Here is a 26656-nt window from a genome sequence, read left to right on the forward strand (position 1 = left end):
CGATGTATGTCTGCTTTGAAATTATAATATTTTTGCAGGGGCTCAATTTTAAATCCATCACGGGTGTGGGGGGCTCATTACTAGTATGTAGCCCAGGAATTATCGGTACAAGGCCCTTTGCTGCCTGTCTGTCATTACAACACTGTCAGATGTGATTTTGCTAGGGGGGCTGTTAAAAAGGAGCACGGGGACTTATCTGCTCAGCTGTAAAATGATTTTCTGTCTCCTCAAGAGATACCAGCAGTGTGTGTGGGGGGGTATCAGTGATCTGAGAGTAATTAAGATATGGGCTCACATCACACAAGGGCTTTGCACGTGGGAGACGAGCAGATAAAATTGAACGTGAAATAGTTGAGTTTAAAGGGGGACTTTGATTAATTACAAAACTCTCAAAGGACAGTCCACCCTCTCTTAAATTGAACTGCCATCCAATAGTAGCTGCTCAGGAGCTGATGACCTCGACCCCTCCCCTTCATCTAATAGGCAGGTTATCTCGTTATTCATTGCAGCTCACCCGCTCATTTACTATATTGCTCGTTCTGCAAGACTGAAATACATCATTACCTTCGTATCAAGCTGTTCCATGTAAAGATTTTCTTTAAAGGGTAATACAATTGTGTGCTCAATGGAATATCAATTGGGTTTATGACACATAACATATCGGCACCGGTCTTTTTCCCCTTTATAATTCACACATTATGCTGATTACAAGATATTATCATTTAGATATTACTCTGAAAATAGCTATTGATGTGAAATGTATGTAAAGATCAATACATTTAAAGGAATAGTTTGACACTTTGGGAGATACATGAGAGGGTCTCATATTTGCTGATTACATATGCTACAGACAGCGGCGTGTTAGCTTATCTTTGCACATCTGGAAATGGGTGGAAACAGCTAGCATGGCTCTCTGCGACGCGAACAAAATGACTTTTCCTTGTTTCACGTGGCCAACTATTTCTTGTCTCTCAGCAGTTGCTAGGCAACCAACCGGGACGACAGGAAGTGATTGCTCCCAGCCAAGAAACAGCTACATGATCTATGTTTAACACTGTCTTTGTTTAAGATTAAACAAACAGATAGTGAGTTAATTAAAAAGTTTAGAAATGCTGATTTTAGACAGAGCCAGGCTAGCCGTTCCCCTTTGTGTCTGGTCTTTATGCTAAGCTAAGCTAAACAGCTGCTGGCTGCAGCCCTATTTTCAATCAGACAGAAATGAGAGTGGTATTGATCTTTTATCTAATACAATGTATTCTGCAAAAATGGAAACTATTCCTTTAGCTGTCAGCTCACTATGTGATGCCGCTTTCATATGGTCAAATTCAGAATTGCTCAGTTCCCCATAGAAAATAATTGTCCATTTATAGTCTGGTGATTTACACAACAGAAGCAGCAGGAAGTGAATGTGAAAATAATGAAATATGCTCAGAGAAGCATATTTCCTTATAGATTGATCACCATGTGCATGCCCTGTCAGGGCTCCGCTGTCCATATCACTTCCTCTGACTTTGTGGCTTGTGTGCTTTCTAGTAAAGCAGATACAAAGTTAAAAAAAAGCAGCTCAAAGACACTTTAGATTAAAATGCTGATGCTATTCTTAGTTTACTGATATGATGCATTTAGAGAGAGCCCTACTTCATTTAGTCTTCCTCCAAGCTGCGATGCTTATGATTGATAAAACTTTCAAAGGGAGTAAATTGATTTGCCTCCTCCATAGCAAGATTAATAGGCCACACTTATATTCACCTACACAGTATTCAGTTTGCTTTCCAGCCCTCGTCTCCCTGGGCCTCTGGTCTACATCACAAGATATCTGGTTCAATGACAAATCTCAGTTCCCGGGTCGTTCCACTGAATACTGTTCAAAGAAGACTGACCGTTCCTTCATTTGGGAGCAAGGAACACAAGCAAAAAGAAAGGTTGAGACAGGGAAAAGACAAGAAACAAATGTTGCAGTCCAGCGAAAGGGGGAGGTGGTAGTGCTATGTGTTGTGCCTTCATGATGATATTTCACCCTGAACAAACAAGCTGAGCCTCACAGAGAGAGGGAAGCATCGATCTACCCAGCTACAATCATAATACATCCACTTTTCCCCAAGTTTACTTTCTGGCATTCTATCAGGACTTTATACTTTTTTTTTTTTTGGGTGACAAATCGATGTATAGCTTTGCCCCCCTCTCTGCTGAGTGAAGGGGAACTTGATTGCGAACAGTGTGTGTCTGAGCTTATGTAGACGTGTCAGTGAGTGTGTGTGCGGGTGTGTGTGTGTGTGTGTGTGTGTGTGTGCGCGCGTGTGTGTGTGTGGATACATTTGTATGAGGGTTTGTGTGTCGTCTGCTTTGGAGGCATCATCTGCCATCTGGCCCCAAAGTACAGGGGCCACATGGTGAGAAAGCAAATGTCACTGGCCAGGCCAACCAATGCCAAGTACCGACAAATGACGTCAGGAGAAGCCCACACTGACACTGGCCAAACAAACAACCCTGCCATCAAGTCCGAAATACTCTTGACCCCCTTGCCTCCCTGTCGTTTGCTTCGAATGATCGTGACGGTGATCTACTGTAGAAATTGAAGCCTATCCCAGCTAGAAAGACAACCAAAAGCAAATTCTAAACAATGGATTGAATTACTGAGCCAACTGTAAAAAAAAAAAAAAAAAACCCAGCTGAAATGGCAATGGAATTCTGAGCACGATCCAATGAAACGTTATCTCACTGCTAAACTAATACGATTTCAATGCTGAAGCAGATTAGATCGTATTTTTCTATCTATCCAACACGCAAATTTGTTTGCGCCAATGATGGGCAATGAACTCTGAATATATTGGAGCTGAACTTTGCAGCTAATTTATGTTCTTCGAACCATAACTTCAGCGCAGGGAAGCAGCAGGAACATGAAGGTTTCAACACTTTATATAGAAGCTTCCTCTCACTTTGGAGCTGCGGCTGCTCAGACAGTGTGAACCTGTTAAAAGGTTTAGAAGATCACATAGCATCTGCTCAACACCTCTGCAGTGGGAACTGTGTGCAACAGATGAGGCGGGTAAACAATACAATGTCCTTGGAAAAAGACTATTTCAAAGAGGGTTTGCCAGTCAGGCGTTGTGCTGTCTTTGATTTTTAATTACACACCGTGAGATAAATGCACATCTGTATTTTTCTGCACAGCTGAAAGGCCAAAATAAAATCTACAAGGTTGAACTGACAAGGCAAGGTGAGTAAAAGTATGGTACTGTTTAGTTTCATGGCCGCACTTTACATTTTCGAGCCGATGTGCCCCTGTGCAGTGGCAGTTAAGGGACTCGAGGCTGATCGCGCAGTGATGTACTGTACTCGAGGAGTTCTCAAAGCCCCAGACACATACTGCGGTGTATGTGCTTTAGCTATAGGCACAAGTACTCACAGTGACAGACACCCCCCTTTCTGTTCTAATCCCTTCTACACCTCTTCACCAGATGACAAGAGCTACTTTCCCTATAGACACAGTGAGAAAGAGCTAGGTGAAAAACAATTAAAAAGGCGCTAGTGGGTGGAACACTTGTCCCCATCTCATTGTTCGGCATCCAGGATGAATTGTGTGTAAATGATAGAATGATTAAATGAGTAAGGCCATATAAAAAAAAGGGCTTTTGTGAATTTGCCAGCCTATAAGGGTGCTCGTAACATTCGTAGGCTTTAGGGTATTTGGTTACAATAATGAATATCCGATTACGGCTAAGAACAAACACAAACACAGGTAGAATTACAGGTGCTGTGAACCATGTTGCATACCCATATGGCCCATTTGCAGCTTTTTGACAAGCAGCGTGTTGTTAAATTGCAGATTATCCCAGCAATCCTGACGGGGATAAAAACTAGTCATACAGTCCTCAAGCACAAACATCATCCTCCCACTCCCGGCAACTCCCTTCTCTGCAGTACATAGCGTGCGCACACACACTCACACACACACACACACACACACACACACACACACACACACACACACACACAAACACATTTATATAAATAGCTTCACACATGAATGTACGGATGGACACAGAGATGATGCAGACACACAAACACGCCAGCTGCCATGCACAATAAAGAACCAGGAGGACCTATACTCTATTTTACACATCCGCAGGGGGGTCAATAACTCATTAGAGTCGAGGAAAGGCAGAGGCAGCTGAGGAAGATGACGTGGTGGGAGATGGGCTGTTCACCTGAGGATATCAGCATGCCGTTGTGCCCAGAGGTCGCAAGGACGATTCATGACTTCATTAGCAACATGTCATAAAACATGCCAGGGTGTTCCCAGGCCCGTAATAGGGTACTATGTGTAATTTGCCTGTTTTATTCGTCTCTAACCTTTTTCTGCCTTTCTGGGATTTTAACTGCTCATCCTCTTGGCTTTTTTATTTATTACCCTTTTATGTCCTGTCATGAACTTTGCATCTCGTTGAAATGCTCCATAAAAAGAAAGTTTATTATGGGGTTAAACTAGACCTCTGTCCCACTACAAACACAGTGCAGCGCATTGGCCTATGTGATTGTCTTCAAAGGCGTTGAAGGCATTCAAGCAAATATTTATACTGTGGAAGAGTCACTCTGCTCTCTTGTTATTTCTGGCTAACATTTACAAGATTGTAAGTAGTTTCAAATATTTTGAGTTACTTTATTGATGATCGCTATGAAATGGTGGCTGCACTTCTTCCTTACCAAGCCCTGGCACGTCTCCAGCGAAGGGGACTCATCTGTTTAATCATCTCAATCACTGAGCTCGACCTGGCTATATATAGAATACAGAAAACATGCAGCAATGTGGGCTGCACAATGTACTACAGTGGACAGACTGTTACTGCCGATTGATCGAATGCAAAAAAAGAAAAAAAAGAAAAGGTGACTGTGTGCGTGTGCGTGTGTGTGTGTGTGTGTGTGTGTGCGTGTGTGCGTGTGTGTGTGTGAGCCTACATGAAAGACTGAGGGTTTATCAGACAGTCTGTGTGTTTGTTTTGGGTGCATGCTTTTGACTTACAACACTGAGCACACGTAAGGACCTGTTTACAAAATGTATCCTGTTACACAACCTAATCCCAAAGGCTTCAGTACAAGTTCAAAATCTGGCTGGACAGTACATGAGTCTGATTAGGCATCATTACTACTGGAAGCCACTGAAAATCAGATTTGTGTGTTGGTTGAGATTAATGCTTTTATTGAATATATTAAGCTCAACGGTTTCCATCTTTGAACTGATATTCACAGAATAGCGCAAAAAATGTGACATGAATTGTTCAACCTTGTTGAGGACACACGCTAATTACTTGATCCAAAGAGTAAATCCATAAACACACAGACGATGTAATTAAATCATCTGCACAGCTCCGTGTCAACACCAATCATCTGAAATGACCTTGGAACTTCTTGGAAAGGAACGTGTTCATTAATTATGTCAGCACCTTGGATGGTGTCATTCTGACCATCGCACCGCACCACAGACAACCACCACGACTCGTCCTGTATCAGTCATGCTGTGAAAAGCAGGATAACTGTGGTTTCACTTGCAGAAAGATCGAATAAGGAATAAAGGAATTGACAAACTAAATGCTAAAGGAAACACAACCATACTGATTTCCCATGTTTTGGAAAAAAATATCATGAATTCATACCGTTTTTGACAAATTGCTTTGATTTGCTTAAATTACAGGATATGTAAATGCTAAATAACCACTCTGAGTACCTTCTAAATTAAAACACTGTGGCTATCTGTGCTCTGACGAGCTTGCAGTATCCAGCTCAGCTGGGATGCCTGTGTTTGGTGCCATTTGGCAACCGCTGGAATATTTAAATGCCCTGATGAATACATAGCCCCTGGGCCTGACTGCTCAAACTGAACACTGAGTGTGCTCTGACATGCTCAGCATACACTAATGGGACTTCTGACAGTCCTGTGCATTCATCCTACAAAAAAACTAGCCCCCTCTGGCATTACGCCAAAGGGGACCATGGATGGGTGTGAATGCGTTGCACTGGCTGGAGATCTGGAGAACAAAAGGCCACAGATCTGACTAGTGTGTCCATCAGTGCCCACTTATACTGTCAAACTGTCCTTGAGCAAGACACTGGGCCACTTCCTTCTCTCGTGTTGCAAATTACAGCGCTTTCAATAAGCAACAGCTGTGCTATCTTTTTAAGAGAGTGAATCTACACCTCATTTCGAGGTCAGGAGTCTGGGTCAAAGAGTCTATTCATTTTCCAGAAGCTCTGCAGCTGTGTGTACTTAACCATGATTCTGATCCCATGTGTGCTGAACTGAAGCTAGAGAACATGTAAAGCAAAGTGACGACACTGTGAAATATACCACGAAACTGAAAGTGACGTCTGAAAGCCGTGGAGCTGTCCGTGGTGCTGAAAAAAAAAGAGAAAAGGGTACAGAAATCTGTTCAAGGCTCAGTGGTAACGTGCTCTTTATGATCTAATATGTAGAACTGAAGCCAAATATGGCCCCGCCGCAACACATGCTCCACAGTGGACGCAGCTGTCTGGATTCCCCTCGGAGATGGCTGTGTTGTGTTATGGAACACGAGAGACATTTCATTGATTATGGTTATTTTGGAAAATGTCAGAAGAGCAGCGTAGCCCAATGATGTTGACCTTTAAAGCCCTGTTACTCTGTCGAGTAGCATCAAAAAAACGATGCAATTCAAGAAACAATATTGATCACGATTTGTTGCAGATCTTAGATTTATAAAAAAAAAAAAAAAGACAAAATAATAAGCCGAGCTGTTGAAATCCATATGCCGTGGCATCTTGCGAGAGTTTTGATAGTAAAACAAACAACGATATCGCTCTTAACTCACCAAACTGAGTGGTATCAGACTTATTGTATTTTTTTCACTGTATGAATGATTTTTCGAAAGAAAGAAAGAAGGAAGACTTCAAAGGACTTTGCGCATCAATGTAGCCCAAAAATTAATCACGACCTCCACAGAAAACCAGCTACCTTAGGCAAGATATTTCATGATTGTAATCAAACACAATAACAGAGGCTACATTTGGACCAAGTCGAATTGTGAGCCTTCTCGATTTGCAGCGAGGGGAGAAAAAAAAAAACACACAAACAAGAGCGTTAACTTGAGCTTTTGGAGATGCCGCCTACTTGGACCATTACGCATTGATTATTCCCCACAGAGAAGCAGCAGAGGAATTTCTGGGTGCAGATAGGACCACTCCTCTCTCTGCATACGATTGTCTCTCCTCTCTCCACGGTACGGGCTCGGTGGTGAGGAGGGGGGAGGGTGGTCTTGCAGTCGACGAGAGGAACAGGAGTTTATTGAGGAGTAGCTGCAACGCGAGGAAAAACGCATGCAACCGAGCGCCGTTGCCTTGCGGCTGAGAAGAGGAGAGAGAGAGAAAAAAAGAGAAAAGATCGCGCTTGGACGACTGACCACTCTGTGCGGAGAAACTGCTGCTCGAATTGTTTAACTTGTTGATGCGACGTTATTCTACTGTTTTTCCTCTCTCGTCTGGCTGCAGTGAACGATAGATGGGTGGCGGAATCGCAAGTGTTCCCTTCCGAGGATAGCTGTATTTTTATTTTTCTAAATTAAACTCACCGTGGATGCAATTTAAAGAGCAGCCTTCCCTAAGGTGGGTGGATTTCTTTTCACTTTCATTCCTGCTTATTGATTGGTGACGTTTCCGAAAAATCCAATTCATATTCTGCCGCAAAGTAGGCTACCATAACTGAACAGTTAGAACGGGGAAAAGGCTTGAGAGTGATACTCCACAGTGCTATGCGCAGTGCCAGTACAAGTAAATGGGTTTGTTTGTTTCCTCATCACATTCTGTTTAGCCGAGGTGCCTCAGAAGCCTAACCACCAGTTTCTCTATCTGCCGTTCTTCCTGCAGATGCAATACATCTCTGAACCATAGCACTGTGATAACCGGAGCAGGGTTGTATTAAACACTATAGGCCAGCATGGCAGCAGGTGTAGCGGCATGGCTCCCATTCGCCCGAGCGGCGGCCATAGGATGGATGCCCGTGGCGAGCACCCCGATGCCCATCCCTCCGCAAGACAAGAAGAAAGGCAAGGACGGACTCATCATCCTCAACGTGAGTGGGACCAAGTTTCAGACGTGGCGGACCACTTTGGAGAGGTACCCGGACACTTTGCTGGGGAGCACGGAGAGAGACTTCTTTTTCCACGAGGAGACAAACGAGTACTTTTTCGACCGTGACCCTGACATCTTTCGGCACATCCTCAATTTTTACCGCACGGGGAAACTACACTATCCGCGCCAAGAGTGCATAGCGGCATACGACGAGGAGCTCGCTTTCTTTGGTATAATCCCCGAGATCATCGGGGACTGCTGTTATGAGGAGTACAAGGACCGGAGGCGCGAGAATGCAGAGAGGCTTCAAGACGACGAGGAGATGGACATGAGCAATGACGCCCCGCCGGTTAACCTGACGTCCCGGGAGTTCCTGTGGCGGGCTTTTGAAAACCCTCACACCAGCACCTTGGCGCTGGTCTTCTACTATGTCACAGGCTTCTTCATTGCCATATCAGTGATGGCCAACGTGGTGGAGACGGTTCCGTGCGGGCTTATGCCCAACAGGTCAAAGGAGTTGTCCTGTGGAGACCGTTACGCGCTGGCCTTCTTTTGTTTAGACACTGCGTGCGTCATGATATTCACGGTTGAGTATCTCCTCCGTTTGATAGCAGCGCCCAGCCGGTACAAGTTCATGAAAAGTGTGATGAGCGTCATCGACGTGGTCGCCATCATGCCTTACTACATTGGCCTGGTCATGACCGACAATGACCAGGTGAGCGGTGCTTTCGTCACGCTGAGAGTCTTCCGGGTCTTTCGGATTTTCAAGTTCTCCCGACACTCCGCGGGGCTGCGCATCCTCGGTTACACCTTGAAGAGCTGCGCCTCCGAGCTGGGCTTCCTACTATTCTCCCTCACCATGGCCATCATTATCTTTGCAACGGTCATGTTTTATGCAGAAAAGGGATCCACGGCCAGCAAGTTCACCAGTATCCCCGCAGCGTTTTGGTACACCATTGTCACCATGACAACACTGGGGTAGGTGGCTGCATACAAGTCCATAAAATCCTTTCAGCTGTTCCAACAAAACACAATTCACCGGTTCAACAAGCTCACAGCCTCAATGACACGTCCGCATTAATGGCGACACATGGTACATACCAAATCTATGATTGCTTATTTATAGTTGGCCCATCTATGTGTCACCATTCTATTATTGAAGAGGTACATTAGTCTACAGAGAGAAACTAACACACATTTCGGCCAACATTTGAAGTAATTGTCGTGCAGCCACAGGTGTGCATTTAGTGGGCATATTAACAGCCTCGAGCGCTGCTCAGCCAATATGAGAGCAGGGACGGTCTGCTTTATAAAGGCTTCTGTGCGCCATTCACTGCCTATCAATGAGCCCGCACCTCACAAACAGCCCTTATCCGAAGGTTATGCCTCGTCCCTGCCTCTATTCAATGGCTTTTATTGGAAGCGCTCGTTTTGAAAGGTTACCGCAGTGAACACAGGCACTGTGGCCAATAAAGCGAGCGTGGAGGTGTGTTTTGGTTTAATTCCACGTTACAGGAGGAGAGCTCTTATAGGAGAGCAGATATAGGCTCCAAGATCCTGCATAGCGCATTCATAGTGGAAACTGAGGCACGGGGTGCAGTGATCGAATTAAAGGCAAAGTAGTTTAAAAAATGTATAGATTATGCGCGCGCGCGCGCGCACACACACACACACACACACACACACACACACACACCTCCTCTCTCTCTCTCTCTCTCTCTCTCTCTCTCTCTCTCTCTCTCTCTCTCTCTTCCTTTAACGAGGTAGTACATGTTTGAATGCTAATTTCATGGTCATGAACAACGCCAGCTCTACTATGTGCTGATGTTGCATAAAATAATTAAAAGCGGTTAAAACGATTATACTACAAATTAATTTGTATTGATGTGTGCACTGAACCGCCCAGATTCCTACGTGGGTTATTATTATTATTATTAATATTAATATTTATAATATTATTTAGATCTCAGCTGTTGTGGTGTTGCGCTTTCCAACGTGCTGAAAAGTTGTTGTCAATGAGTGAGTGTGTACTGGCGGCCATTTGTTTTTATCTGCTGAAATGATAAAAAGTGAATGTGACGTTTGAGTGCCTGAAGCACGATTATTAAGTTATGCAGTGGGAAATAATAACCGGACCGTTTCTAATTTGCGTGTAAAAATACCCCCGTTGCTTCTCTACTCGCTGCTGCACGTACGAGGTTGAACAGACTCCGCCAATGTTAGTGCTCACGCGCTGCTCTCCACTGATGACACACAAATGAGGTCTTGTTGAAATCATGTTGTCTTTTAATTTCAAAGCCATAACATCGCAGATCAAACATTGCAAAAACAAATTGCCACTGGCTGTGTACTTGTGTGAGTGTGCCTGTGTGTGTGTGTGTGTGGCTATATGTGTGCTTGAGATGTGTCAGGCATGAATACAGTGTTCAGATGTGCAGTTTTCTGTTTTATTTGTGGTTTATCAGATACATAAATGTTCATGCTCCATGCCAGCAAACTGCATTGTATGCTTGGCTTTTTATGTTTGATATGGATCCTTCTTGATCCTCATATCTGCATTGATGCAGGCACTCTGCACCTGGTTACCCTTCAGTTCTGCAGGCTACATATCTTATCATTATTATTGCTATAATTATTAGTATTTAATGTCACTTCGCCAACCTCTCTCTATCTTTTCTCATGCAGCAGTTGACACTTAGTTAGTGGATTTCTTGTCTTCTTAATGGCATACAAAGCTTCCCCCTGCACTCGCTCAATACCAGTCGAACTACCACTCACCCTCGAAATGACCAATGAGAACATAATTAGCAATATGCACGATTCGGTGATTGAAGCTGCCAGCCCAGACGTAATGCTGCATTGGCCATGCGTTGCATTGAGATTGAAAGCGCAGATGAGAGATGAGTTGTGTAAGACGGTACATTATTTATCTTTGGGGAGCAACAAATATATTGCTGCATTCAGCACGGAATCCCCTTTGTGTTGCTTAAGATGGATTTGAAAAAGATGTTCTGCCGTGCGAGGAACACAACTGAAATGTCCTTGGTAATGGGGACATTTCTGTCACTCCATTGTGAACCATGACAGCCTGGCTGACAGATTTGCAACCTCAACTGAAGCCTTGCAGTGGTGCAATATGCTGCATAGTGGACCACCGGTGGAGAGGCTGAATACCCATCACTGAAAGACAAAGTCGGCTCCGTCTCATGATCCATCATTGTCTTGAGGTGTGCTTTAAAAAAATAAAAAAAAGACCCTACAATCGTACAGTGGAGCTGACTTGTGCTTGTCATTGTCTGCGGAATATACTGAAGTGAGGAAAAATATCTGTTGTCGTCCTCTCGTCCAGTCAGCTTCAATTTCTTATCTGATCCGGGGAAATTAACTATTTTGATGGTTTGTTTCAGATCCCAGAATGCAGAAAAATTGAGCCACGCCTATCAAATAGTTATTTAAGTTCGATATGAATGGGGTATATTCTTTTCATTCGGTGGCAAATAAGCTTTTTAAAGACTAGCGGGGGCGCTGCTGACTGTAACCTCCATTTGAGGCATTTGATTTCATGCTGATAGTCAAAGATGCTTTATGCCTGCATGGTATCATGATGCCTTTCCACTACATATATTTTCAATTTCCCTGACTCTCGCCCTGTGGAAGTAAAGACAGTGGCGTGCGTTCTCTCCCCCGCTGATGGCCCATTGATTGTGCTTAAGCAGACGTGCAGACATTGGGAGAGCAGGGGCTCCTGTTCAGAGACACTTGGCAGGCAGCCTGAATGAAAGAGAAGGGTGCCTGGAGACTAGCGGAGAATCAATAGCACTGTGCAGCTGCGTGTCACGCCTCTGTGTGTCTACTGCTCTGTGCCACCAAACACAGGACAAGACCCACTTATCCCACCTTATTTATTGAGCCTAATCTCTGTGTCTACTTTCGGATATCTAGCAAAGAGGAATCTGCCTTTGTCGAAATCCTCCTGCCGAGATCTACAAAAATTGGGTGACCGTGTGTGTTTGAGATATGCGAGTATAGCATCTGTGGATGTTGTGTTTTGCAATATCTTTGAAAAAGTGCACTGAGGTCTAATTTAGTGACTTCATTTACTATTCTCCATTTAAGGCAGCGATAGATTGCGACATAAGATCGTATTTTCTTTTATTAGGCCGGGATCAGATGTTGCAGTGTTTTTCTTGCTCTTGCTTTCTCGAGATGATCCACACAGTCAGGGTGAATTAGCTGCAGTGGGACTTTTTGGTGCTTCAGATCTTTTAAGTGATTTAAGGTGTAATGGAGTGCACTGCTGAGAGCAGCTGTGAAAACGGTGGAAGTCAAGCGCAACCCACAAGGGAAGCGGAGTGGGGAGGACAGGGTTTAGTGTGGCACAGAGGCACACTCGTTGCTTTGGACACAAACAGACATTACCTTTGATAGACGTAATGGCCCCGAGCATCCGACAACAAGCGTTTTTTTTCTTCTTCTCCCATATCAATATCTTTCGTTCAGCCACTTCCTCTGATGCTGAGCGGACTGATTGTTCTAATTTGTGATTTGTTGTCACATTTACGAGGTGCATTGTCCAATGGTGCGAGAAACACGGCTTTACATTGGAGTCACTCAACAGATGCAAAATTTATCACCATGTCGCTAGACTGTGCTGCAGCTCCACCCACCAAATACGACTGGAAAGGCTTGACAAGTGAGCCCTATAAACCTCTCGGGATAGAATTTATAAGACAGAGGGGGAAAGGTTAACAGACATGAGGGTCACTGTTGGAACCATAAACCACCAGAAGTATAGCCATTATCATGCTCGCCATTTTTGACACCTCAACCCCATTGCGATCAAAACCGACAATGCAACGCATTAACTTCAGCTTTGATATGGTGCAATGCGAAGCTTTCTGAAGTCCAAACCCCTCTGTTACATGTCACGTGTAATAGAAATATGCAGGAACAATCTGTAGGGCCTTTTACTGTAACCCATGAGATTAAAAAAAAAACATTCTTGGTGATATAGCACTCATGTGATTGGGTGCAGAGGATTTTCACTCTCTTGACAGTCAGCGAGAACATTTGGTGTGTTTGATTATGTGCCGCAAAGGGTGCAATTTCTGTGTTCAGTGGAATACATTACACCACTTGGCATTGTGTATGTTATGCACATTATGAAAATCAGCAATCCATTATGAGCGATGTGGTGTATTACTGTATAAAGCAGAAGTGGCTGATGTGAGATGTGTAGGCTGCCATTAGCCTGTAGGCTCATAGTGCCTCTCCAGGTGCTTTATTGGGGAGGAGAGGTGATGCTAATATGAGGCTGGTATAATGGTGCTGAAGTGACAGGTGACTTAATGAGGGGGACCTGGCAGTGAAATGTGTTCTGTGCCAGCTCCTTTCTGCCCATGCAAATGACTGTGAAATGGAGGAGTGAGAGCGAGGGGCGGGGACAGGAAGCCAGAAAGAGGAGATTAGGATCATTGTGGAAGACGGAATCAAGGGAAACAGACAACAGAGCTGCTCTTTTTCTGCTAAATTGAAAATACGCAGGCCCCTGCATCTTCTTCAGTCTCTTTGTTTTCATCACACTGAAACAGTTTCACACTGGGAGCTCGAGATTTAAAAGGCTGCTGAAGAGGTGTGAGTTGAATGATTGATTAGCATTTTATAGGGATTCATACATTACAGATTTATGACATCATATTTATGTACTGTAATAGGTAGAAACTTCAAAGACTTTCATCCGCAGCATAAATTACATTTTAATGACAGTGTACACGGTATATTTTTACTGAATAATAAAATGTCAAAAAGAAAATGTTTTTTTGGTCAGTCAAGGCGGAACTGAAAACAGATTCTGGTCACTTGGTAGGTTGATGTGAGGCTACTGTGTATGTGAACTGACTCTAAAAGCAGGCATGCGTCACTGCGGACGGTCAGATTGATAAATAATCTATATAGCAAGGACAAAATGGCTATCCCTCTATTTGATTTGATTTCTTTGACAACCCGTATTCGAGGCTGCACCAATAACATTCATTTCATGCGGGGGGTTTTCATTAATTCACTTTGAATGTGCTGCATTAAGCAGGGAAATAGACTAGCATGTTCTGCTCTTGGGCCTGGGTAACGTAGTGTGAGGACATAAAATATGGCATCAGTGTTTTTTCCCACTGCTCAGCATTTTTATCTACTTCTTTGTATTGCAAGCCACGTCAAAGATTAATGGAATTTTCCAGAACGAGATTAAAGTTGCTCTGAATGAATGCAGCATCACTGCATTAGGAAATAAGGAGATATGTGAGAAAACACATCACCTCAATTTCATTGTTGTTAGAAAGCATTTGCTCTGTCTGGCTCCACTTCCATCCAATCTAACAGCCAAGAAACCCTGACATAACTTGAGAGAATGAATGAAATGGGGAAATATTGCCTATTATGTGACTGTGTCCTATCTTGAAAGTTGATATGTCCTCGAATATATCAGATTCAAAGTGTACGCCACGAGATCAGATGATCAAATGGCGTGAAAATTATAAACCACAGCTATCTTCTCCTCTGTATGCTGCATGGCTTATTTACATACTCAGCATTTACATACAGATGAAAATAGCTGTTCTGCTCATGGAGATTGGTATGCAGACACACATAATGCATCCTCATCACTTTGTTGCGATGTACAACTTTATTCTAAACGATGTACTCTGTGCTTAGCATTAGATCCATATAATTATCATGTCAGCATCACAATAAACGTATCACCAGGCTATATGTGTGGAGCTCATTATTCTAAACATGTCCCCCCCATTTATTACTAGCCTATCGTATGTGTCCAGATTGTAAAGCCCTCTGAGATAAATTTGTAATTTGTGATTTTCGGCTCTACAACATAAATTGAATTATGGAGGCCGAGAGAAAACGGGGCTGAGCAATACCACAAAAATTGGTTTCAATCCAAGTAATACCAGGGCCAGACTCACACCACTCTTTCACTATTAAAGCCAGTGATGCAATGTGATGTAGAGGAGGCGCACGTGTCATAGTTTTAGGTGAATATGATCATCTCATCATCATTAATAGGCTACTTCTGAATGTATTTTTCATTGTTTTTTAAAGGTAAAGTACAAACGATGTGTGCAGTCTATGAGCTAACGAAATGTTCGCCATGTGCACGTACGCAACAGCAAAGAAGCAAAGAGTCCATGCATTACTGTAATAAGAGTGTTTATTCCATTTTCTTTTGGTATCAATCTTATTGATGCAACCATCGATACCCAAAACAAGACTTAGTGCCGGTTGTCTCAATCCATTAGGTATTGATTCACCAACCCCTACAGTACAATGCAACTCTGGAGAACGCAAGCCAATGAAGACAATATCTTCCCCAGACGACAAACAGAAATAGACAATTCTAATAAACACAACAGCATGGAGTGGCAATAAGGAAAAACACATTTAAAAGGCGAACAATGTTTTTCTTTTATTGATGTCGTGATTCCAATATTATTGGAGAATTGCTGTACACTTCACCCTTCACTGATAGTTTTGTTTATCAGTTTTTGAGGTGGCTTTCTTTTCTTGTCACATGTGTCAAGCTGGTGAATGAGTTTCTTGACTTTATTGTGTTCATTTGTTGTTGTTTTTTTTACTTATAGCCACAATCGTGTTGCCAATATACTGACAATCCTTTATTTCCTTTGTTTGTGTTTTGCTCTAAAGAAAAAAAACCTTCCCACTGTGAAAGCGATCGTTTCCTAAACTTAAAGCAGTATTCATTTGAACCAAAACCTTAACGAGAATGCTCACAAATTCTTAAGCTAACTTTTATGATTAATTTGAATGACTCCTTGTCAAAGCAAATACATCTATTCCCCAAAATGTTGAACTATACCTTGAAATGCATTGAGTTCTCTTCATCTCACTCTGAAAGGATTTTTCTATTATTGTAAAGTTTATTCTATATTCATGAGTCAATTTCAGCCCTATTATGTGATTCATTTCCACATACTGCAGAAACTCTTTTTATAAGTTTGAGTCCAGCCACTCAACTCACAGTTCCCTTGTAGAGACATACTGTAGTCACTGCCACTCACTTGTTTAAATTTTCATGATCAGGGTCTCGCTGTAAGGCCAAAAAACTAATTATCAACTCAACGTGGTGTTGAAACAATGGAGAAATGAATTGATATGAATAATTCCCACATGGTCGCATTAGCATTGTGAAAAAAAAAGAAAATGACTGCCATAAATCGTAGAGTTTAACATATGCGAGTCACTGGCCTCGCATTTGTTACTTTTGTGTCATACTGGAGCTAAACGCTATTAAAAGAACAGACTGCGGTTTGTTTTTCACAGAGAGCCGTAATATTTTTAATGGCCGCTATGCCTGTCTGAACATTTCACTACTCCCTGCATTGACAAGTAACAAGGAAGAAACAGTGGTTCGTATTTTTAGATGCCACTGTCACTATGGTAAACATTGAACTAACATTCATTATGCTGCATTTCCCAGAACAAATCAGGTCTTTGCCCCTTTTCTGACCTCACAATCACTCTCTGCAGAACAGATGCGGGGACAAAAACGTATGAGGGCGGTGATGATAGTCGCACCCGTCACGATGAGGAGTTTGGGAGGAGTGAATTGCACTTTACACCGATTTTTCCCCCCTCTCAGGCGCATGGGGCCGCATAGCAAACACAATATCTTGAAACGGTGCCAGCTTTTGTAATGCCAGACTGTGAGTATCCCTCCCCCTGACATTTGTCTCTTTATCAAAAACGCCCCTCAGCCAACAAGCCAACATCTGTGATGAGCAGAGATTCAGAGATTATGGCTAAAAGCAATCACCAGTCTGCTGTGTGAAAGAAACAGAATTTAAAAAGTGATGTAACTTCTGCTGGTCCAACACCACGTATGAAGAGTGATAGGATATCACGAGATAAGGTTTTAAAATGAAAGTTATGCTCTTTTCAAAGCCTCTCGGCAAAACAAGAGCTGGGGTGAAATGAGAGAAATCCATTACCTCGACAGTTACCTCAGTTTTAAAGTGCCGACACTTAGATGCTGTGTAGCATGCATTTGACGATGTCACACTTTCATTGGATAACAGTGTGCGATGTTAACACTAGTCCCGTATCCTGCGAGACCGTCGGAATCGATGGAGACCTTCATGTCGCGAAGACAAACAGGCTTGTCCTCAGTTTCAGAGAGAGCGGTGAAACTTTGATGCTCACACATTAATTGAAACTTGGTTTGCAGCCCATTCATAACATGTGAACGTGAGCCGCTTCAGAGCAAAGTCATGAATATTGATTCAGCCTGTTTGTCGGCTTAAAGCACTGTTTCACTACTGATGAATCGTCTCATTTTTGTCAGCGCTGAGGCATCTTGTGCCAGTTTACAGTGCCAGAATACCACAATAAAAGCTCCTCATGATCAATACTGATCCTCCTTGAATGAAATCCACAGTTTGCTGTAAAGGCAGAATACACATCTCAGTAAAGCGCAAAAATGCAGCTTTGAATGGAGCTGCCCATACAGTACTCGCCACTGCTAACCCAGTTACGTTGTTGAGTCTTGGCCACAGGCTCTATAGATTATTAGTTTCTGTATGCAGTATGAACGATAAAGCTATGTCCCATTTCAGATAAGGTATAAAGAGCTTCCTTCTGTCCGCCTGGCAGGGAGGTCCTGCTGAGATGAGGGATGTCAGCCTGTCACCCTGACGCATGGCAGCTGTTTCCTGCCTGCCCCAGCTTCTATAAATAGCTAAATATATCACCTAATGTAGGTCATTTGGTCAAACAGAAACTAAACAGGGCATGTGCCCTCCAGGGATATATTTTTCTCTTTCACCCCAAACTAATTTCTCATGTCTGTGACTATTTTCCATTTCTTTACCTGTCTTCTTGCAGTCGCAGATGGATTGGAGACATATTAAGTGGCGATCATATAATGTTATTATTTTATGTCAAGTTCAGACTTTCAGACACCTCCAGGTTATTGCGAGTGGGGTAGATCTTAGAAAGAGAAATATTATGAGTTTATCTTTTTTTTCCTGCTATCTACCATTATGGCAACTTCCAGTTGCTATTATTAGAGTTGATATTTAGGTTACTGTCTGTCGGTGATTGAAGCAATAACGCCTGTAGAATATAAAGTATTTCAACACAATAGCAATGTAATAACTACCAGCAATCCTTTTTTAGATTGTTCTATTTAGGTGTTGTTTTTTGTTACTGACGTAGTCAAAATTGCAATCATACAGAACAATGCGAAGCAATTGAATTACCACAACTGATGGTCTTCAGGAACAACCACAAAATATGGTCTTAAAGAATTACCTCAGTATTAAATCAACACTTTACTGCCGCAGTCTCAACAGGGATTGAGCATTAAATCTTCACAAAGGGAAATGGTGATGATGCTTTTATTGTGCCCTGCACCTGTAAATTCAGAGCACTCACATGGCAGGTTGAAGGCATCACATATCAGTGTCTGTCTTTTGTCTGCATTTCAGCATAATTTACTCTCCCATGGTGCATAAAGCACAGTGTTTTTCGGGGTTTCCACATAAATAGACGGTAGTTTTCTTCTTGCGACACGAGCAGCGTCGTTCTGTCGGCTGGTTGATCCACCACTTTGGTGCAGACTGATGTATCTCCACAACTATTGAATACATTTCCATAAAATTTGAATTAAAAATTAATGACACCCAGAGAATGGGTAACATTATTGGGTATCATGAAAATGGCCTACTGACTTCGGTGATCCACTGACATTTCCTCTAGCGCCAACATGAGGTTGACATTTAAAGTTTTAAGTGACATGTCTCTCTGGGGCGGCTTGCCTTAAAAGTTAGTGCAGGAAGCCTTCTTCTCTTCCGAATGAATCGTAATTATTTTCCTCAGGAGGAACACTTCACAACCAGGTCAGGTAATGGAGTGGAGTGGCCACGCCCACTTAGGAGGCAGGAAGTGCATACCAATTGAAACACCATTGGCGCTGCTTGGAATGCGGCGTCTTTGCTCCAGAGTCGTTTCAATGACAGTTAGTTAGTCAATGACAGAATGAAAAAAGCTCCCCTTTAATTTATTTTATTTTATCACATAATGATCGTGGAAGACACACATGCCAGATATCGGGGCCCTGTACCAGAAAGCCGGTTTAGTAAAAACTCCGAGTTAGTTAACCTTGAGATGATGGGAGGGGAAGAAAAAACTCAGATTTCAGTCCCTGAAAGGGAGGTAACGGAGGCGGTTACCATGGTAACTGACTCTGTGGACCTAACCTGCCCGCTGGCACGTTTCCTTTAACAACCCCTGCTAACCCTTTCCCTTTGTCTCCTCCCTCTCACCGAGCCAGACACGCTGTTTTACTTCCTCATTGATTCAGTCTGTGGCAAAGCGCGTATCGAAGAGCATTAATTAAAAGAGCTTCCCTGCACGTCCAGATCGAAGTCCTGGTGGCACATAAGTTTGTTATTAAAAAAGTTTCTGCTTTCATGTGCTGTCACTCACTTCTCTGACCAGCGGTGTTGTTTTTTTTTACTGCTCCCATTCAAATATTGCACAGCGCCAAGGCCCCCCCCCCACCCACCCCTCCACCCCCAGCTCAGAATATACTTTCTCTTTTATATAAATATATAACACGGTGACTCTGAGCAGGCGGTTGATGTCGGCAGTCACTGATGGAACATAATTCCTGTAATATTGGAGATTATATGTTAATATTTTCGGAGAGAGCAGGACGTGATGCAGCTGCAAAATAGTTTGAAATTGAGTTGTTAAACAGGCTGAGTGTAGTCTGAATGAGTTCTAACAGCATTTCAGTGCCTGTGTTTCACATTTGTTGAAGTAGCTGAAATAAAGCAAAAAAAGAGGTCTGATTTATTTGAAATCCACGGCATTTTAACCTTTAAATCATCAAACACATTATCACTGGATCAGATTGTGCGCTTGCAGTCAGTTCTCTTTGGTCTATTGATATGTATATTTTTTAATCTTCTGTTATATGTTTCATCTTCAGCTGCTCTCTCCTGTGTTTTCTCCCCGTTAGATTAAAGCTGAACAAATACCTTTAAAATGTAATTCAGAGCCTAATACCCACTCTGACTATTTCTTTTTAAGATAAATGTGCACAGTCCATATCTATATCTTTCGCGTGCATTCATATCTCTACTTCTACTCAGGCTACGCCTTTTATATACCTGTTGGCGTGGTGAATCGTGGCATCGGCGTGACATTGATGATGTCTTTTTTCATTCATCACGCACAGTTAACTCAGAGCTCGGGGTTCGGCTCAGACGTTGTTAAATCTGCTTTTCGCAACAGACCCTGCACTCTAGCGAGTGCACCTTTCCGGTTACTGACGGTTCATTTATTTTTCATCCCGTGCCATCATCAGGTCAAAATTCCAATTTGTCCAATTCTTCGGGATATGACCACATACCCGCTGTAGTTTATGTTCCCATCAGCCCTCAGCAATGATCGCTGCTGCTGTCTCTGTTGGAGCCAAAGCTGTGCCTTTATGTATTTATTGCAAATTAGCAGTTATTTACAGGGTAACGCAGTAGACTTAGAAGGCTGAACAGGGTGAACATGATACCTGCAACAATCAGCATGTTAACATTGTGACCCCGTTGGAATGCTGACAATTATATTTGACTCAAAGCGCCCCTGTGCATACAATACGTACAGACTGACAGGGCTGCAGGTTTAACTACTGTCAGTATCGTTGTCTGCCAGGGCAACTGTACTAGGAAGTCTTAAAATGATAAGACTTGCTTTTTGATTGCTCTATCACAGCTCATTTTTAAATCCCGGCTGAAAGATATCACGTCAGAGCTCAGTTCAGGACAGTTTGCTGTCATTGTGTTGTAGCTTCACATCATGTTTTACCATTTTGTCACAGTGCATCATGAAGTGGAAACTAACGGGGTGTATATAAACTCAATTGCTGTATTTAAGTACAATTTTATTTGAGTATTTTTCACTTCAGGCTGCTTTATAATTTCACCTCACTACATTTCAGAAAGAAAAGGACGTATTTGATTTAGATTTTTTACTCCACTGCAATTATTTGACAGCTGTAAGTGTTTAGGAAATATACAATGTTTGATTAAAAATAAAATATGATGCACCGGTCTACTTGAAACTACCCAGCAGTATATAAACTAGTTTTTACATGAACCAGCGTTCTTAAAATGCTGCGTATAATGCATCAATAATGACAATATGAATTTGAAAGAGGACCTTCTGAATTATTGGCAGTTATTTTGATGTTTTAAAGTACATTTGGCTGACAGAAAGTTTTGAATAAACTATTTGAATGTGTATTTATATTAAGTAGTTTTTCCTCCACCAAAGGACAGATCATCCCAATCCGTTTATGAAAAAATTCCAAAACAAAATCCTTGGCGTTTTCAGCTCAGGTACATTTTTAAAGCCCATTTTTAAAGCCCACATGCAAGCAGTGAATACACACTTCAAGGGGTAAGTTAGGCAACCAACGGACAAGTTCAGACCAGGTAAGCATAATGAAATGAAGCATTAAAATGACAAATCCTGTCAATGCCTTCTAATACAGTAATGGTTGGATTTGATTGACTTAAAAATGACAACAATTTAGAAGCTTTATTCAGAATAAAATGGACAATAGTTCCTGTCGATTGATATGTTCGCCGAGGTGTTATTGAAGTGTGGGTTCTGCTCCCACCTCAAGGCTTTCCTGCCTGTGTGTCTCTCTGCAGGCATCCTACTCAGGAGTATCTCAAATGCTTAAGGATTGCATTTCCATGCGGGGATTTCCGCTTATTTTCCAAGGTATTAGTGCAAAACCGTAAACAGTTGATTATTATTTGTATTTTTCCCCTTAGCCAATTGTCCATAATCCCTGTGGAGGAGCTTTAGAGTTAGATTTCTGGCATGCATGGCCTTATCTTTACATAACGGCCACAGACAAACGGAGTGTGTCTCATTATGACGACGCCACACGATTGGGCCGAAAGGCAAAGACAAGCGAGTGAGTTGGACACAGAAGAAAGTAGCTCAGACAGTTAGAATTATTAAATCCGGACACAGCAATTAGTTTTGGGCCCAGTTTAGTCTCATTTACCTGCACATGCAGACCTGCTCTGACGTACAGGGAAACGCACACGACGAGCTGTCCTGATGGGAATGCTGTTAGCTTGCGTGGTCATGTTTGATCCTCGGGATCCCAGGGGACAGATCCACCGTCAGCCTCGCTCATGTGACATTCAATTACCTCCAAAGGTAAAGTGGTCTCATTCGGATCCAAAAATCAATTCTGGCATGGACTTTGCAAGGTTTTACACCTCAGGACTCTTCTCCACACCTTTGTATACACATGTCGGTGGCAGAAAAACAAACTGTGTCTCTGCCTTTCCTACGACTCTTCTCATCTCTATGAAATGGCATCCATCAAAGTTAATGGGCCGTAATCATCACCACAAATACACTGTCACACATCACACAGCTTCGCTCCTGAGTATTCAACTCCCAGTCAATGGGATGAGAAGACTGGAAAGCGCATGGAATGCAATTTTCTATATCATTAACGACTCCAAGTAGGAATTGGAAGAAAATCATAAACATTTTCCACTTTTCAGGATCTAAAAATCTCGTCTTTGGGAACCGCAGAGGAGAAACATTTATCAGATGTGCATGTGACATTCAGTCGATAATACTGACACTGTATTTCGAGAACTTATCAACATTGTCATCTTGCGAAATAATTCTTATTAAACTATGTCACTCACTACCGACAGATCTGCTGTGTGGTAGATTTATTTCCCATGCAGCCAATCTTGCCAGCTTCAAATCAGGGTTCAGCAGGGTTCTACTTATCTTCACCACGTACACCGCTGGACATCTGATAGTACATCCCAACACACAGCAAAACACACACAGACCCAAACTACTCTTATAGTGATATGGCAGCACTCCAAGGAGACTTTAACTGAAGTATTTGTGTGTTTGATAGGATGTTTTAGCTGTAGCATCCCCAGAAGACAATTTGTAGACCCCAACAGATGGAATGGTCCAATTAGAAAGCGGGCAAATGAATGGGAAAGATGGGTTGCAAACGTTTCAACTCTTTCCCTCTCCCCTAGGACAGACTGCTAATCTTAGAGTACAGGTACAAAACCAACATCACTTCTGTTTTAGAGGGGAAACATTTTTAAAAATAAAGAAGAGAATTAAAAGCAAACGCAGGCACGCAGGCATAAAAAGTGCCTGTGATTTGATTTCTGAACACTACACAGTCAATTTGCTACAGCTCCTTGCTCTCGCTCCACATCTACAGTATGTAAAAATATCTCCTTCTGTTGTCTGATTCTTCAAGGGCAGACGTCCCACAAAGCAATTGCCTTGCCATCAGCCAAGACCAAAAAAAGGAGAAGAAATGAAGAAGTGCTTAAATATAGAAACCCCATGGGATAGTGGGAGGGAGGGCGTGCTGTAGTGTGATTAAAATGAATAACCTTAATTCAGTCACGATGGTTAACGGTACACTCAAATGTGCTGCCTCTGTTGGAGCCAAAGCTGTGCCTTTACGCCGCCCGTCCTCCGTGTTAACATCATTATTCATCAAGAGGCCTGTCCTCTGCGGTGACGAAGATGTTGAAGTTAAAAATAATGGGGAGTTGTGTCATTAAGTACACAGGCTTTCTCCCACTGGCCCAGGGTCAGTTTAATTCAGGCTTCAGCCACCCCCCTGCTATGAAAGCAGACACACACAATACACGGCTTGATGACTGATAGATTGTGTGGACGCAAGGCCAATTTTCATCTGCAAAATGACCTTTCGCTTGCGTTGTTGTTGTTCCACCCATGGCCCCGAGTTATTATTTTTCATGTCAATTTTTGATTCGACAGGAGAAGTCTCGTGAAGTGAAATGGAAAAAGTAATGATGTCCCCAACGCGCGTGAAGAAGCGCGGTGCAGTTGGGGAGATGGTGGATATGGCTGCGGCTAGCAGCTCTGCTCTGCCCTAGGGGCCAGTCAGCAGCTGTTAGAAGAGATGTAGCTCTATCCAATACTTCCCCACAGGTTCTTGCTGGTTCCTGGTACTCGCTGTTATCTGGGCTCGCTGCTGTCGCCGGTCTGGCTGCTGTCCACACTCTCTGAGAGACCGCTCAGTACATTTCTACGCTTCACCACTCTTTCTGTCTCATCCCAGCCTCCGCTATTCCCCTCAGCGTCACTGTGAGAGTTTAAAAATGTTCCTTTGAACTTGCAGCTGTTTTTTTTTTTTGTTTTTTTAAACGGCTGGAATTTGTACCTTGATGTTTGTTTCAAAGACACCCTGAGGAATTTGAAATGCTTTTCTTTTCTTTTTTTTTTACTGGTGTGACAAGTAATCTGAGGCCATTTATGCATTGAGCTTCTATCTACTTGCAGTATCCCATATGAGGCATAACTATCCAGCATTAGAGTGTTGTTTTGCATGTACAGAAAGCAAGTGTGAAGATAAGAGGCTGCAGCTGTTTGGTGTAAAAAGCTGATCTCGACAATTTAAAGTTGCAACTCAAACAGAATCTAAGAAGTTTTCTGGTGTTGAGCAGAAAGAAAATCGATCATTTACCCCCAACATTTATTATCCCAAAACTTTCTCCGTTCCTCCAAATTCTGGAATATTTATATATAAAGTTATATTTGTTCTGCTGAGCATTACTTTAACTAGAATACTGACATTAAAAATAGTCACACTATCACTAACATATATATCACCTGATATAATGTACCTGATAAAATATACTTCTCATCAAAATATATGAAAATACAACAATACAAGGCAAATTGTACTCTTCCTTTATTTGACCCTGTAGAACTTCTCTTAAAACCCCAAACAGGTATCATGGGGGGGGGGACACTGAAAAAAGGTTCAAACTTGCGTGCAAAATGTGGGAATCGTCAATAAAATATGATTAAAAATATAAATAATGTAGTTATGAACTTGTTCTTTGGTCAGGTCGTTCCGGGGACATGTGAGTCTTGTTCTTTGAAGAAACAATGTTAAAACCCATCTGAAATGTTTTTTCCCTCTATCAATAACGTTGGGTGAAAATCACCCGACGTTGGTGTTCTAGGGTTAAAAAAATATCTTTTACAGTAATATTGATCTGCCCAGAGACTGCAGAATGTTAGTAAATCAATCAATTCATTCTTGACTTAGATAGAATAGGGGTTTGACTGGCAATTCCAATATAAAGTCAACGGACTAGCTCATTTTTCTTCATCAGTAGATGGTGTTTGCTCATCTGTCAGAGAGATGGATCTGTTGACCTGAAAGCTCAGTTTTGATATCAAAGTATTCACATGTTCTATATTCTCAAATGAGAGGAAGTGCTGCCTTTCTTTGCCTTCTATAATTGGCAATTAAATAAACTTTCGGTTTTGAACTGTTGGTCAAAAAATCTGACTTCAGGTCTGATGGGCATTTTCAATTATTATTTTTTTTTACATTTATATGTAAAACTGTAGACAGTTAACAGATTTAATGGGTACTTTAGAAATTCATAATTTCATTTCCATGAAATGTGGGCATGTGAGAGACAATTTAAAAAATAGAGTTGTCAAAAAGACACAGAAGCTGAGATGTCCTGACTTTTTTCTATAGTATGATGAATTACTAAATTCCTACTATCAAAGCGTTTTTTACTCAAACCTCCCGGAGTGTTAAATGTCTTCTTTTCTTTCAAGCTCTCCACTTTTAGTTTGTAGCTGAGACCTTATGCTTTAATTTGACAGACTGCACGCACAGATGACTCTGACACCACGATGATAGCGTCATGTTTTTTCTTCTTCGTTTTGACAAAGCTTTTCCAGAAGACATCATACATCTGTTTTTACAAGCTGGATGCTCGTCACGATGAGGAAACTAATCTGTATGTGTAAAATTGGTGGCGAGCCCAATAGATGAAGTGATACCCAAAATAATCAGTAAATTCAGCTTACACATGTTTCTTTACGGCAGGTGTAATATTACCAGGAGCACAATTTCCCTGAGTCCAAAATCTGGTGACTGTTCTGCCGTTTAAAGTGCAGATTTTTAGATACTGTAACTCATGAATGCACACGCTGCAAACTCAGAGTTAAGGGGCCATTTGGTGGAGGGAGCTGATATCCAGCGGCTGCTCTGTGTGGAATCGCACATCAAAGTTAATCTTGCACCGTCTGCTCTGGTGCCGCGCAGCACTAATCTGCTGTCAGTGTAATGAGGCTCCTGGACCAGTTCTCCTTTCCAACACAGAGGCGCTAATCCGCAAGACCTTTCACATTTTTCGTCATCTCCGTCACCTGAACACACAACAAAGGTCACCGGGGTCACTTTGAATGTCATCTGGTCAATATTTGACCATTTGCATCGGTGCAGCATGCAGCAGTAAGAGGCCGGTACAGCCCACTGCGTCTTTGTGAGGAGGAATTTGCCATCGCACTACATAATAAAGCAACAACACATGAATACTTATCCATACTGTATATGTGTGTGTTTTCACCTTCAACCCCACCGTAGGCCTTTACCAGAGGTGCGGTATCT

At 42.4% G+C, this 26656-nt stretch overlaps 1 protein-coding gene across 2 annotated transcripts in view; it reads left to right on the plus strand.

The window, feature by feature from the left end:
• Positions 1–7172: 7172 nt before the first annotated feature.
• Positions 7173–26656, plus strand: part of LOC137804154 (A-type voltage-gated potassium channel KCND2-like) — a 33524-nt gene continuing 14040 nt past the window's right edge. For both annotated transcript variants that reach the window (XM_068603212.1, XM_068603213.1), the window contains exons 1-2: positions 7173–7632; positions 7894–9075. In XM_068603212.1, coding sequence (XP_068459313.1) covers positions 7964–9075 — 1112 coding nt within the window. In that variant the 5' untranslated portion in view covers positions 7173–7632; positions 7894–7963. The remainder of the gene's footprint in view (positions 7633–7893; positions 9076–26656) is intronic.

This window comes from Clinocottus analis, unplaced genomic scaffold, assembly GCF_023055335.1.
Source record: "Clinocottus analis isolate CAN_PGR_092001 unplaced genomic scaffold, fCliAna1.0.p SCAF_6, whole genome shotgun sequence".
Lineage (NCBI taxonomy): Eukaryota > Metazoa > Chordata > Actinopteri > Perciformes > Cottidae > Clinocottus > Clinocottus analis.